Source organism: Chelonoidis abingdonii, chromosome 22 (assembly GCF_003597395.2).
Source record: "Chelonoidis abingdonii isolate Lonesome George chromosome 22, CheloAbing_2.0, whole genome shotgun sequence".
NCBI lineage: Eukaryota > Metazoa > Chordata > Testudines > Testudinidae > Chelonoidis > Chelonoidis abingdonii.
Window position 1 is genome coordinate 3,251,921 of NC_133790.1, and position 15,485 is coordinate 3,267,405.

Here is a 15,485-nt window from a genome sequence, read left to right on the forward strand (position 1 = left end):
CACATAAGCAAGCCCTTAAATCCCATGGAAGTCGAGCATCCACACGACACAGGTCTCCAAGTTCCATTTTTGAAGGTGACTCAGACACTTCGGGGCCTACGTGTCATTGAGAGGCTCTGGGATTTGGGCCTAAGTGCTTTGAACACAATCTTTGTAAATCCTTCATGACCAGCTTCTGCGGAACGTTTCTGCTTTTTGTCATCACTGAGACTCCAGAAAGCAGATGGCCTCTTTACAGCCTGGCCACTGTACCTCCAACCTGGTCCCCAGCTCCTCCACCAGGGTCAGGATTCTCAAACGCGGGTGCCTCCCGTTAGGCATCTGACTCAGTGACCTGACTGTCAGAGGTGCCATACATGTCTAACCCCCATTGCCTCAGCACCTCTGAAAAACAGGCTCTTGTGAAGATGCCAAAGCAGAAATGTTGGTGGCTAACTTTGGTCCTCCAGGTTTGAATACTGTGGCCCAAGTCTCCACGCAGCACAGATGCAACCAGGCAGCACACAAGGCGCGCTGGCAATGGCAAAAGCCTTACGTGTTCTCAATGAGCTGTTCCAGATCTTGGACCTTTCTAGAAAGATCTTCTGCTGGAGGGAAGCTCTTGCCCACCTTCATGAACAGGGCTGCGATCTTGTTACTGCGCAAGAACCCGGCTGCTCTCCGCTTCAGGCTGTGCAGGACACAGGCTTCCACGGCAGCTGCAACAAAATCAGAGGGTTACTCAGCCCATCAAAAGCCCCATAAAACAGCCTCCCCAGGAAACTAACTGGCCCGTAACTCGTTGCCTCAGATGTTTCCTGCAGCATCCACGGTCTCGCCCTACAAGTGGAAACCTTCCCTGAAAATGACTCCGACTCACATTCTGTCCCGTCTAAACAAAGGGAAGATCCAAAGACATGCACATCTGGCACAGCAGTAGGGACAATCTGGTGGCTATGCCTGCAAACACACCCATTTAAAGAGAACGTATGGGACTTGTGATGAAGTGAGAATGTGCAGACTTCCTGCCTCAGTGCTGGGAAATGGATTAGACCAATGATTCTCAAAGCTGGGCCGCCGCTTGTTCAGGGAAAGCCCCTGGCGGGCCAGGCCGGTTTGTTTACTTGCCACGTCCACAGGTTCGGCCGATCGCAGCTCCCACTGACTGCAGTTCGCCGCTTCAGGCCAATGGGTGCAGCGAGAAGTGGCAGCCAGCACATCCCTCGGCCCGCGCCACTTCCCGCAGCCCCCATTGGCCTGGACCAGCGAACCGCGGCCAGTGGGAGCCACGATCGACCGAACCTGCGAATGTAGCAGGTAAACAAACTGGCCTGGCCTGCCAGGGGCTTTCCCTGCACAAGGGGTGGACTGGCTTTGAGAACCACTGGATCAGACACTCTCTCGAGGTCCCTCCAGCCCTGCATTTCTATGATTGCAAGGCTTAAGATAACACAGACACCATCCATAGGCAAGAAAGCAACAGGGAGAGGAGCCACACTGAAAGAGAAAGCTAGCCGCTGGGATTGTGACTCTTTGGAGCATCTCAGTCACGTTCCTTCCTGAAAACATCTTTACTCTTTATTCCTGCAGCCCTTTGCTCTCAAATGCTAGAGCCAGCTGTGGTCGCTGAGAAAACAAGTTATTGCTAGCAGGCCTGGGGCCACATTCTGCTTTCTATGGTACTCATGCAACCTCGCTAATTTCAATGGCGTTGTTCTCTAGTGAGGAGACTTGGGGTCGTGGCATGCAAGCTGTGGCAAAGCCAGGACGGGCAGAAATGCCAGTACCTTGAAGTCAGTCACGTTAAGATCCACAAGACTAAATAGTGTTGATTCGTTAAGACACAAAAAATAAGTGCCTGCCCCCTGTATTACCCCACTGATGTGTCTGGCTACACCTCCTACCTGAATGATTCCAGAGTGCTCTGAGTGAATGCTTTGATTATAGGTAAGGCTGCATGTCTGTCACGGAGGTCACGGAGTCTGTGACTTTCCGTGACCTCTGTGACTTCAGAAGTGGCTGAAGCAGCTGGCTCAGGCAGGCTGGGCAGCCCCTGGGCCAACAGCAGCAGCTTGGGTGTGTGTGTGGGGGGGCTATGAGCTAGGGGAAGGGGTTGGGGTGCAGAGCAACGCTTACCTTGGGGAAGGGGTCCCTGGCTCCCACTGGCATGTCCCTGAAGCTCCTAGGCAGAGGGGCCAGGGGGCTCTGTGCACCTCCCCCTCAGCGCCCATTGGCTGCAGTTCCTGGCCAATGGGAGCTGCGGAGCCAGAGCTTGTGGCAAGAACAGCGGGTGGAGCCCCCTTGGCCGTCTGTCACCCTAGGAGCTTCAGGGACACGCCGGTCAGAACCCGCCAGCCCCGCCAACCCTCCCCCACCCAGCACCAGCAGGGTCCCAGACAGCATGCTGCCACCCTCTCCCCAGTCACCAGCACCAGTGGGGCCCCCACGTCGCCCCCCTTCAAGCACCCACTGCCCCCAGCCCAAGTTTTAGTCAGGGGTATATAGTAAAAAAGTCATGGACAGGTCACAGGCTGTGAATTTTTATTTACTGCCTGTGTCCTGTCCATGACTTTTACTAAAAAAAAACATGACTAAAACATAGCCTTAATTATAGGCAAACAGCTGTGGAGAACTGGGAAAATTCTGATATATTTTTATGAAAAATAGGGGTGACTTGGTTTCCCCTCTCACCTTGTATTGTTACCCCTTGGGAGGGAGGGAGTTTAATTTTTCTTGAAACCAGACTGGCAATGCAGCAACTGAGGGGAAGTCAACTGAAGCATGAACCAGCTACTAGAAAGTGAATCATGGGGAGGGTGCGGTAACGAGTCTGCAGAAACACCAGCCCTTGGGGGCACTGGCGCGTTTTGACAGGGTTCAAGTGGGGAGCAGACAAAAAACTGAGATGCGTAGGAAGTGGCAGCTGGGAGGTCTCTCCCGCTGGAACCAGGAACTGACATTGACCAGAGGGTGTGAAGGACTCTGGAACCTGCCAATGTGTTCATGAGGAAGATGGATCACCCCAGGTAAGCCAGGCATTCATACAAGCTGTGTATGGTTTCCAAGGTAGAGTTTTTGTTCTAAATAAACACCTTGCTTTCTGAAGGCTGGTGGGTCACCGGCGCGCCCTGGCATCACCCCAGAGAGAGAACAGGACGCCAGGTGCTGAACTAAGCTCAGGCTTGCAAAGGTGATCAGGGAGTGGCAGAAGGAAATTGAAGCTTAAATTCCTGATCTGGCGGGATGGAACAGGTGCCCAACTTGAGAAAGGTGGCGGCTAGTGTGGAGTGCCCCAGGAGGTCACAAAGTGGTCAACGGTGCAATTACTTCAAGCACTGTGACAGGGTCAACAGCTGAAGAGTGCAGCCAACCCACTGGACAATACACAAGCCCATTCAGTGGCCCTGGCCCTAGCCGCACTGCTAGCAGCAGGCTGGGTTCCCTGCAAGCAAGCAGAGCGTTTCTGCATGTTCAACGAGGGGTTTGCTTCCAGCTGGACTCTACACAGATGCAGATGTTTATACAGAGAAACATTTGCGGCTCTCATCATCTTTTATGTGAGAGTCTCACATGAAACAACACGTTTGGATTTGCACCAGTTACAGCAGTGCACTGGAATAAGCTGGCTAGTGTCCATCACCTCCACTGGACAGAGTCAGAACTGCTTAGCTAAGTGTCATGGGCACCACAGGGCATACAGCTAACTGGGTACTCATCCTTGGCCCCAGTGGCGTTTTTGGAGCAGGACAGCCAGAGTTCCAGCCCTGCTCCCACTGTGAAGTTCTCAGTGGCCAGCTCTCATGGACAATTCGTGAACTCCTAGGCGCTTATAGGTGTGTTACAATATGAGCAAGAGACACACAGAAACCGAAGGATTTCCACGATAATACAGCAAATTGGACAGTTTTCTAAATACAAACCACAGTTCTCTGAGCTAAGTTGGTTCCTATAGTCTACAGGTAGGAGAGACTCTAAATATGTGGCCCCCAGTAAGGCCACATTGGGTTATTAATTCAGTTGGAATGAAGTGACCTTCTCCCCAGCTTTAGTGACTCACTTTGCCAAGGCAACTAGTGACTTGTATTGCAGTAGCTGGTGCACAGCCCTAACTTCTCCAGGCCAACTCCACATAACACGTGCATGTTCTGTTCTTGCTGGAAGGGGATGTTACACACCAAACAAAGCCCCCAGAGAGAGCCAAGGAGAACCTGCCGGTTCCTGCGGCATCCCAAGTGACGGAGGGCACCCCATGAAGTGGTGCACAGCCCTCATGCTGACCCCTGGCAAAGGGGCAAATTAATCCACAGCGACAACTCAGAGAACAATGCACCTGGACACTGATTTCACTGGCAATTTACCTGTTTGAGCCTCTGGGGATGGAGGAAATCAGGATAGATGGCTGTTGTCAAACAAAAAACTTACTCAGTAGGCTGATCAGACTGCTGGAAAATTACACAACCCCACCATTCTACAAGCTAGTGATCTGGGTGCAGATGGGACAAGCTTTCTGACAGACACACACAGTTCCTTCTCTCCAGGACACACAACAGAACCAGCCGCACTAGGGATATTCTGCACCAGCTAAGCAGACGCATTGTGTGCTTCCTGTGTTTGTAAAAGTGGTGGGGTTTTTTGAATAGCTGAGCAAGTCTACGCAGACACGCAAGGCGTTTCACGCCGACCTATCATTGTCAGCTCCCAGGTTGCTCCCAGGGCCGTGAAAGGAGGCGTCAGATTATCTCAGCCTTGCTTAGCACTACATCTGAGCTCACCACCCGGTGTAAGCAGAGAGTTTTCAGCTGTGCGGGTGTGTGATGTCCTGTCAGTCCTGATCTGGCTGAACAGACAAAAGCACCAGACAGGAGAGCAGCCTAGGCCCGTTCACTCGAGAGATCCACTCAGAGCAGCTCGCTGGATTTCTGAGATTTCAGTAACGCACCGTCTGAATTTTCCTTAAGTGCAGATGCGACAGACTGAGCTGGGAAGGATCCCCCTGGCTGCCTCCAAGGGTACACGGCACTAAGACACCCGCAGCTGGCCTGCATCAGCTGCCTCCGGCTCACAAGGCTAGAAAACTGCAGTGGAGCCATTTGGGCTCGGGCTGGAGCCCAGGCTCTGGGACCCTCCCCATCATGAGTCCCAGAGCCCAGGCTCCAGGTCGAGCAGGAATGTCTACACTGCAGATGTATAGCCCTGCAGCCCAAGCCAGCTGCACCGGGTGTTTTATGGCCGTGTAGATAGACCCTAAGGACAAGCTGCAGTTTGACTGCAGGGTAATTGCTTCAAAATAAGACGGCTTGTTTTATTGGCTTTGGGATCTAGAAGATCTACAGGGCTGTAAAATTTGCCAGTTTCCCTGGCATTCATCTGCAGATGCCGGGCGGCTCCCTACATGCAGGACAGTTACCCACAACTGGCCCTGCAGCGCCGTGTCCACCACCTGTCTTCATTGTTTTAGTCCCTGTTTCATTTTCCTGGGCACTTCACACAACAGGGAAGAGAAAAAACCTCTGCAAAAAGCCCACACCTCCTTGTGGCCTCAGGTAGGCCTGCAAGTGGACCCTTGCCTCAGTTCCCCCTCCAAGGGGCTTTTTAAATAAACTCCACACCGGCTTTCATGAGTCCAGTGACTATAGCCCTCCTGAGGGTCTGATTTTATTCACATGAAGTTCATAAATTAATACAAACATCTTCCAGCCTGGCTATATGCTTCCCCTCTCCTCCCTGAGAGCTGTCTCTCCCTGAGCATCCATCCCCACCAACCCCGGCAGCTTCCTGCTGCCCCTTCTAGGGGAATCAGGTGTCTAAGCGCAAGTGGGCCTCCTTAGGAACTGAGGTTGGCTGGCCCCACGCCTGCCACAGCCCTGTTACAGGCTGTACGAAGATCCTGCAGCTGTTATGGTTCAGTTCAGTGTGTGTCTGTTGGCCCACTCCCAGCAGGTGACACAGCTGTGAGGGAGGGGGCAAGGGCCTGGCAAAGGGAGATCAGAGTGCACCACACGACATACTTCAGGACACATGGCATAAGGCCCAGAGGCAGGAAGCAGATCCCAGAACTGGGACGATGTCTCCAACATGGCATTTCACTGAACACGATCACGCAAATCCACGTACCGGGTTGAAGAGGAAGCTGCTTGCTCCTGGCTAAGATCACCCTGCAGCTCTCTGCAGGTACCAAGTGACCTACCAGTGACCCACAGAGATGCAGGTAACTGCTATCAGTGACTTCACGTGACAGGCTGGAGCCAGGGACAAGTCTCCTTGGAAATGCAAAGTAACCGCAGACCAAACGGATCAGGCTGCTGGGGCTGGGAGTTCCAAAGCAGTCGATGGGAGCTGAGCTCCTGGCCCCTTTGCACTGTTCAGAGCTGGGTCCTCCGGAAGTCTCCTGCAGTGCGCTATGGTGTTATTGGTCTTGCAAACTTCCGGCCAACGTTTCACAATTCTACGTGCCAGAAGCCTACACTCCACTGACGGTCTATATCACGCACAGGCATCCGGACACTTTTATATGGAACTCCAGCTACAGGCACCTTTGTAAGCCCCCCACTGGAATGCACAGCTTGAAAGCGACCAGACTAGCATCTGAGTCACACGTGCTCCGAAGACAATGATTGGAACTGCAGGGGGGCATCTCCGATCATCGTAACAGCCCTTGGAAACTCAGGGCAAACCCCCATCCCAGCTGAAACCAAGAGGATAAGTTAGCCCTTGTGGACACATGCGGCTCTGTGGGAGGAGACTGCCCCTTGCAAAGAGGGGATCTGGCCCCGCTCCCTTCACTACCCCACCAAAGGGGACAGAAATGTGACTCCTCGAGACCAGCACCGCGCAGTCACCCAGTGCTCTCTGCATGGGTCCCCAGTGCTCCTCGCATGCCATCGAGGGCTCCCAGCATTCGCCAGCACTTCTTTCACGTATTCTCTCCTTGCTCTCTGAAGCAGAGTAGCTTCCATTTCAGATGCCAGCTCGGCTGCGCTTCACCGCTCCCCATGAGCAGCTGGGCACACAAGTGCTGCAGAGAGCAAATTAGCAACATCAGCTCCCTACTGCTTCCAACTCTGGCAAGTCACTCGTCGGCCAATCAGTCACGCCACCAATCAGCTCCTTAGCAGGGCTCAGCTTTACGCCTGATGCCAAGAGCTCAAGGGAACAGGCACCAATCAGATGTGGGGAAATGGTGCGTCTGCTTGGCAGGAACAGAGCAGTGGACGCTCTCACACCAAGGAGAATTACAGACAAACCTGGCAGCCATGCCACCAGGAAGGCAGCCAGGAGTGATTTCCACTTCCTCATAGTACAGGGTGCTTTTATATAGAAGAGATCTGTCGGGTGGGGTCAGGAGGTCTGTGTATGTGTCAATAGTTTGTTAACAGGTAACATGCCAATAGATGGAGCTCCTGGACACACCCACAATGTACCTGGGTCCTGTGGGGCTGTAAGCACACCTCCACTCCTCCTCCCAAGGGAGCCCTCTCGTGCCTGGACACAGCATTGCAAGGGACTGTCTCAGGTGCCCCGTTCCGTGTTCTCCTTCGGACCTGCAACAGCCTCTCAGCCTGTGTCTCCTCCCGATTCCTTCCCTGGCTGTTTTGTGGCTCAGCTCCCCAGTCCGAACCCCTTCCGGGATAGCACAACCCAGGTCAAACACATCTTCAAACAAATGCTGCTTCTGCCCTGCTCAGGCTTCACCACAGCTCCCTCATTGGCCTTACCTCAGGGCTTCCCCCCAGGAGCCTATCCTGCCCCTGTAGTATGCTGCCCCGGTTGCATCCTGCCCCACAGCCCAGGGCTTCTCTCTGCCAGAGAGAGCTGCCTTCCCCACGGCCTCCCCAGCTGAGCTCGCTTGGTCTATTTATAAGGCCTAGCTCCGCCTCCTCTGGCCAAGAGGCAGTTAATCACCCGCCCAGGGCCAGGCAGGAGTAACTGTGGTTCTGTCCCTTGCTTGTCCCATCACAGGGACCAATAACATGCCTGGTATCCGCACACTGCAAATAGTTTCTGGCGCACAGCGCTTACACCTCTGCCTGTGCCGAACCTTTCTGGAGTGGCCCACCCTCAGCTTGCACAATAGGGATGCAAAGCTTTGGGGTTGCCGAGGACTCTTCCCCTCACGGCTGTTCCAGTGATGCCGTTGACCAGCCCCCACATCCCCACAAGAGAAAGTCTCTCTGGCATCACCAGCTCTGCATGTCCAGCAAGCTGAGAACATGGTCAAACAGGAGCCATTATTGCTACGGGTGAGACAGTGTCCTCGTCACTGAAACGGGCTCCTTTTCCCATTGATAGGGAACAGGCTTCACTGAAGACAAGGCTTTTAAAGAACAAAACACCTTCCCAGTCTTTTAATATCACTGCTGCCGACGCTCATAATTTCATTGCAAATCCTGCAGTATTTGCTGTTTTTCATGAAGCCCCAGCTCCTGGAATCACAAAATGGCATGAGAATCTCCACTGTCATTGTGGGGGAAAAGGTTTTACCCTTATGGGTATGAAGGAAAGCTTGAGAATGTGACCCGAGTGCACTCGAAAGGTTCAAAAGGCAGAACTAACAAAACAAAACATTTTTGAAAAGTCTTGTGATGTTTTGGGCCTGGATCATGATTTCTGAATGCTTGGGATTGGTGTTACTGTATTCAGCTAAATAGCTGAAAATAACTCTCCTTACATCTCTCTCTCACATACACGCGTGCGCACGCACACACACTTTAAATGAAGTTTCACGATAAGTACATGCAAAAGTATATTATAAACTACAATCTCCATCCACCCCCAGAATATAATCTGCAACAAAACACACACACACACACACACACGTTTTGCCCATAAATGCTCAAATATTGGGCTAGCTTTTATTCCTGGTGAAATGTTACGAGGGAGTTACACCAGGTGGGAATCTGGCCTGGGGTGTTTACATTTACTCTGAAGAGCTGAGCAATTTTAATGTCTTCATACTAAACATGGAATCTGACCACAACCACAAGAACTCTTTACACACAGGACAGCCATTAGGAACGAAATAAGCCCTAGTATCATTGAGGACTCATTTTAGCTTCTGAAGGGAGTGTGGGACTTGACAGGTGTCAACAGAGATTTATCTTCCCCAAACCTTGCAGCTCCATAATTGGTAAAACTGGGCTGCTGGGATCAGCTGCCCTTTTCTGTCACCCAGAGGCTTCATTAATGGGGATTTACGTAAGAGAAGGAATAGGAGGGCTCAGATCGCGAGGGCCAAGTCTGAGAGCCCTGCAGAGGGAAAAGAGCAGCGCCACATGAAAGACATTTTGCTGATTATGAAGACAGTGTTCTTTATAAAGCCGCCTCCTACGACAGCACTCAGGGAACTGCACAGAACTGAAATTGAAATTGCAACAACTGACGGATGATATGCTGTGAATACTCAGAAGCCACTGGCATCATTAAGGTAGCCAATGAGCCCTTCTCCTTGCCTGGATGCCTCAGCTCTGTGGTGCAGAATGTCATACATAGTTCCTGGCCGTGACACCTCGCACTGTACCGAAAAGCGGCGAGTGAGTCATACCCGGAAGTTCTGCTCTTTCAGAGCCCCACTCTGCTAACAACGTGTTCAGATAGATCGGACTGGAACAACCCACCTGCCCGGCATCCTGGAGATTGGGAGAAGGGGAACAAACAGACCCCATTGCTTTCAGAAGCTAGAGATGGAGGTTGGGCCGTTGCCTCTCTTTTTGTTTTTGTTTCTATAGATAGCAAAATCTGCAGGAAAATCTTCATTCAGTGGTGACAGCCACAATGCAGGAATCTGAGCATTGTATGTGCTTAGCAGGACCATGATGATGCCCTAAGGAACATGACAATAAGGAGCTTATGTAAGATACACTCTGCCCCACAACTCTGCCACCGCCCCCTACTTTTCTAGCCCAGGGCTTCCACATAGCTCTGTATTTCAACTTGACCTTCTGCATCCTCTATTATTCTGTTCCTAGCATCCTCCAAAATCTGTGCCAATGGACTTCAGCCCTGACCCACAGCACCTCGTTACTCCTTTCCTGGGCTCCTTGCACACAACTCCACCAATGCACCTCAGTAATGGCCTCCTGCATCCCCTGCCCTGATGCTGTTCTAGCCACACAATCTTGTCCCAACAGCTTTGGCTAAAGACCTCAATTCTGACCCAGTGGTGTCAAATTCTGCATGGCCTTTCTCCCATGAATAAGACATTAGAAGTGGCTGAACAGCTGGCGGCCTGGCAGCTCCCTGGCCAAGCTTTGCTTTCCTGGCAAGATTAGGCTGCACTGGAGCTGGTCTTCAGAGGGAACCTTGTTTTCCCAGACACTCTGGCTTTGATTTCCATGCGTGCTGAGTCACCTCAGAGTCCACTACCATTGACTGGAGCCGAGGATGTTCTGCTCAGCACTTCTGAACCTCTGGCTCCGTTTCCCTGGAGCGAGCGCTCTCCTTGGTTTGCAATCGTGCCAGTGTTCAGAAGAATGCAGTACCATCTCAGTGGGTCCCAGTGCAAAAACGGAGAGCTAAGTTGCTAAGATAACCACTGGCCTAAGCCTCCCCTGGTTTGGCACCTGACGCCCAGCATTGCACATGCAGCTTCCCACAAAGCAATGTCTCCGAAAGCAAGAGCTCGTCGTTCACTTTTCCTATCATTATCCTCTGGGCATCCCACGCTGACCGGGCTGACACTCAGCTGGTTTATAAACCACATCAGACTCTGTGCACTGGCTGTCTCAAGGATTCCCACACAAGTTGTGCTCAGGTTAAAAGCAAAATGCTGTTCCCACCTACCCCCCTGACAGTCCCACAAATTCACCCTGGAATCTGACAGCCAAGCTGGGTTTTTTCTATCCTGTGCATCATCAGTAGTGGCAACAGCTCTGCAAAGCAAGTTATTTCCTTGGTGACATCCAGACCCCACCAGTGCAAAGGTGCAAAAGTGACTGGAACTCAGTAAACAACCCTCCAGAAGATGCACCAACTGGAAGAGACTCTGCAGCTCACAATCTCAGCTGGGTTGGCTGCCCAGGGGAGTTAGCAGATCTCACTCTGAATGAGCTCAGCAAGCCAGCCAACCCCCACCCCCATTCTCAGCTGCTCCTGCTGAACAACACAGCTCAAGATGAGTAGCATGGGGCAAAGGGGGTGGTGATTTTAAGACATTTCTGCGTCCCTGAGTTAGAGGCACAGTTTCTCTAGGTTACGGTGTGTTGAAGAGCTACCTATGGGCCCTACATCAGACATTCTCCAGTGGGGAGAGCCAAAAATCGAGCCACGGAGCAGGCAAGTTCAGTTTAAGAAACTAATTCCCCGAGAAACCATGTTTCAATGATTTTTGTCCTTAAAATCCCAGTAGTTTCCTTAGGACCCAGCTACCAGAACCACTTTCCTCTCTGCAAGAACCCAAACAGTTCAGACCGTCTGAGCAGCAGTCTAGGACACTGAATGTCTTTCCAATCTGGCAGTGGCTTTCTCAGCTCCCCTCAATCCAGAGGATAAACCGCCCCCCTGCAGGGAATGTTGGGCCTGGGGCAGGGACTGCAAGGCAGGCTGGCTGTCAGGTCAGGAGAAGCGTGACAGCAAACAGTTTTGAAACTTGGATGAAGCTGATGTGCCGCTTTCCTAGCACTTGAGAACAGAATCATAGGACTGGAAGGGATCTTGAGCGATCATCTCATCCAGTCCCCTGTACCAAGGCAGGACTCAGTATTATCTAGACCGGTGGTTTCCCAACGGGTCAATTGCGATCTCTGGCAGCCCAGCCGGGCAGCCACTAACACAGGCTCCCTGCCTGCCCCAGACCCACACCACTCCCAGAAGTGGCCAGCACAGCCCCGCAGCCCGGGAGGCAGGGGTCTCCCACCGCATGCTGCTCCTGCCTGCAACCACCACCCCCACAGCTCCCATTGGCCGGGAACAGGGAGCTGTGGCCAATGGGAGCTGCAGGGGCGATGCTTGCAGAAAGGGGCAGCCCGCAGAGCCACGTGCCCCCTGCCCTCCCCCAGGGGCCGCAAGGACTCACTGGCCCCTTCTAGGAGCAGCATGGGCCTGGGATAGGTAGGGACCCTGCCTTAGCGGCATCACACTGCACCACCGACCAGGAGCCGCCGGAGGTAAGTGCTGCCTGGCGGGAGGTCACACCCCAACCCCAAGCCCTGAGCCCCTCCCTGAGCCAGAATCCCCACTGCCTCCTGCACTCCAACCCCCTGTCCCAGCCCTGCCCCCCTCCCAGCGCCAGCACCCTGTACCCCCTCCTGCACCCTAATACTCTGCCCCAGCCCAGAGCCCCCTCCTGCAACCAAACTCCCTCCCAGAGCTTGCACCCCTCAACCCCTCCTGCCCTAGGCTCAGACCAGAGCACCCTCCCACACTGCTAGGGTGACCAGATGTCCCAATTTTATAGGGGCTGATATTTGGGGCTTTGTCTTATGTAGATGCCTATTACCCCCCATCTCATCCCAATTTTTCACACTTGCTATCTGGTCACCCTACACACTGAGAACTTCTCAGCCCCAGCCCAGAGCCCGCACTCCCTTCCAATCTCCAACCCCCTACCCCAGCCCGGTGAATGTAAGTAAGGAAGAGTGAGTGACGGAGAGAGGCGGGGATGGAGTGAGTGCGGCGGGACTTTGGGGACAGGGCAGGGTAAATCCTAGGTTGCCTAAGATCTTTGGCATAAAAAGGTTGGAGACCACTGATCTTGACCATCCCTGACAGGTGTTTGTTTGACAAGTTGCCATTTCAAATTTTTTTGCAGAACAAAATATTCCAAAGACTTTTCATATGGAAGTGTAAAAACATTTTGTCCAGGCATACCCAATAAAATGTTTCATCATTCCTGATATCAAAATGTTTTGGTTTGTTGAAATGACTCAGACGCTTCATTTCGAGGCAGCTGAACATTGAACTGCATTTTCCCATTGTGGCACATTGCCTCATGGGAACTGTAGTTCGGGAGCCTGATGCCCTATGGGCCAGGCTCCGAGGCCATTTCACATCTCCCATGATGCATCCCCAATCATGTGATTACCACTATATACCATACAGCGGTCAGACGGGAGTCAGCGTTGCATTATCGGTGATATAGTCCTCCAGGGAGCCTGGCCTAGCGAAGATTAGGGCTACAAACTACAACTCCCATGAGGAAATGCACTGCTAGGGAAATGCAACGTAATGTTTGGTTGAACTGATTCAAAACAAAATGTTTCAGGTCAATTCAAGGGAAAAAAAAACTCATTCCAATTTGGGTCAAACCAATCTGAAACAAAAATATTTGCTTTGATTTTCCTCAAAGGAAAATTTAGATTCTGTGAAAACTGCTTTTCCACTGGAAAATTATTCCAACGGAAAATTTCCAGCCGCATCTGCTATTCAGTCTACAGGGCTGTCAATCTGGTTCTCCACTCAGCCTGCGTCTCTGTCTGGAGCCCTTTGTTTAAGATCCTCCCATTCCCTTTCTGGTTTTGCAATTCTTTCTTTGTCCCACCTAATTAACTGAACCTTGTTCTTCTGCAGCACTTCCCCCTCCCTAGTTTTGGTTGAATTAGCTACTTGTCTCTGGGACGTCTCCACCCATCTCTACAGGGATCGAGTGGGTTGGTTCCCTGTTTGGTGGCCTCCTCTGGATCCCTGGTTCTGCCCTATGACTCACACCCTACCTATTCTCTCATTCTTTGTCCTCTGTAATTAATTGATGTTGTGGCTCAGGGCTCCTCCCCTCATGTGAGGGAATGGGCCTTTCAGTGCCCTGGCAGGCCTCTCCCAATGACTCGGACATGGGCCAGCAACTCTCATCACCAGCAATAAATTCAGTTCTGGCCCAGTCTGGACCAGGCACTGCTGAACAAAGCTCCCACTGACGGCAAACCACAGAATGTTTAGAGGCTTGTTTCTGTGACGCATTTGGGATCGGGCACAATCCCACTGAATTCCCAGGGTTTCGTCAGTCAGAGGTAAGGGTGGAACAGGTGAATGGCCTACGATGATTTGATGATAATCTGCTTAACTATGAGAGAGAGAAACACAGAGCTTGCAGCCGAGGCCAAAGGAGCCTGAGACGTGGGCTGAGCAACCTGTTTATTGATCAGACCCCACGGCGAGAGGTTCCTGCTACGCGGTGCTGGCTTCTCTGCACTAGGCACAGCAAAGCAGGTAGCCTGCTCTCACCAGCGTGTGTTGCCATAGACACCGCTCCAGGAGTCCTGCGGCAGAGAGAGAGAGAATCAACCATGAAGGAGAAGAGCAGCATGAGTAGGCTGAAAATGCAGTTTCTTAAGGGTGGGTTAAGATGCCTTTTTAGTGGCTCTCTCTCCAAAAGACCCATGCTGCATGGAACAGGGATGGGGCAGCAGGGAGAAGGCAGTCAGACTCCCCAAGGCACTGCTGTGCACAGCTATAGTCAGAAGGGAAAACCTTGCTTCCCCAAAGAGCTGTGCTGCCTTTGTGTCTGTACCAAGGAATCCGAAACAGGAGAGCACCAGAATATCCTGCTCTGCACAGCATACCTAATGGGCCAGCGTAGAGATGGGGGAATCCTCCCCCCTCCATACCCAGGGATGAGATACATACACATTACCAAACCATGCAAAGCCACACAGTCAGCGAGCACCAGCGTTGTGCAATGGGCTTTGGCCCCAAGAACTGCCCTGCAGGCTTTCCAGAGGGCTGTTCATGCTGGTGCTGTCACATGGCACCAGGACCACCTGGCAGCCACAGGACACTGCTACAATGCCAGTATAAACAGGTGCCAATGCTACGGGGGGGAGGGAGCAGGAGCAGTTTCCAGAAGAGTAATAATTCTGCTTTTAAATAAAGAAATGCCTCTAAAAAGGTGATTCCAAATTCCCAGCAGATAGACGGAGGAAGGAAAATCCCATCTCACATGCCATCATTTGCGCTGGCAATTGGATAAGAGATTAGGAGCCCTGCAAAATAATCCAAATCCAGTGGACTATGCACCGACACTGACAGAAACAGAGAGGACAAGGGCTAAGACCTCTGTGTCAGTTTGAGAGCGGAACCAGGAACCCCTGAGAGCAGAGGTATCTGACAAGATCCCCGATAGATTCAGCTATCGTAACAGAGGTCTCTGCTTTATACAGACCACTTGCAGGAGGGGAGTATAAATAGATTCAAAGCAGAGGAGTCTGGAGGAAGTTGCTACTGTGCAGTGCCGCTCCTAGCTCTAAGAAGGACAGAGAGCCTATATTTCTTGCTCTTAGGTTATCCAAGGCCAACGGCTGAGGCGAAGAGTAGATGGGATTTTATCCAAAATATTGCAAAGCTTTTGCGGAACAGAGCTTTACTGTGTTTGTTCAAAGGGTTTGCGAAGTTCAGATTCTACCCTTCTTAAAGAGGTGTGACTCCATTGGTTTTTGCTGAGTTGCACCCAAAGGGGCACTTTCCACTGTCCATCAGATTTCTGGGTCCCTGCCACGGCTCCTATCAGCACCACTCAATGGCCTGGACAATCCAAGAAGCTCCAGGACCTGCCTCCCAGGCAGCCTTAACAGCATTGC

At 52.1% G+C, this 15,485-nt stretch overlaps 1 protein-coding gene across 4 annotated transcripts in view; it reads right to left on the reverse strand.

The window, feature by feature from the left end:
* SGSM1 (small G protein signaling modulator 1) overlaps positions 1 to 15,485 on the reverse strand; it is a 77,162-nt gene that overhangs the window by 33,566 nt on the left and 28,111 nt on the right. For all 4 annotated transcript variants that reach the window (XM_032769849.2, XM_032769848.2, XM_032769847.2 and 1 more), the window contains exon 4: positions 536 to 698. In XM_032769849.2, coding sequence (XP_032625740.1) covers positions 536 to 698 — 163 coding nt within the window. The remainder of the gene's footprint in view (positions 1 to 535; positions 699 to 15,485) is intronic.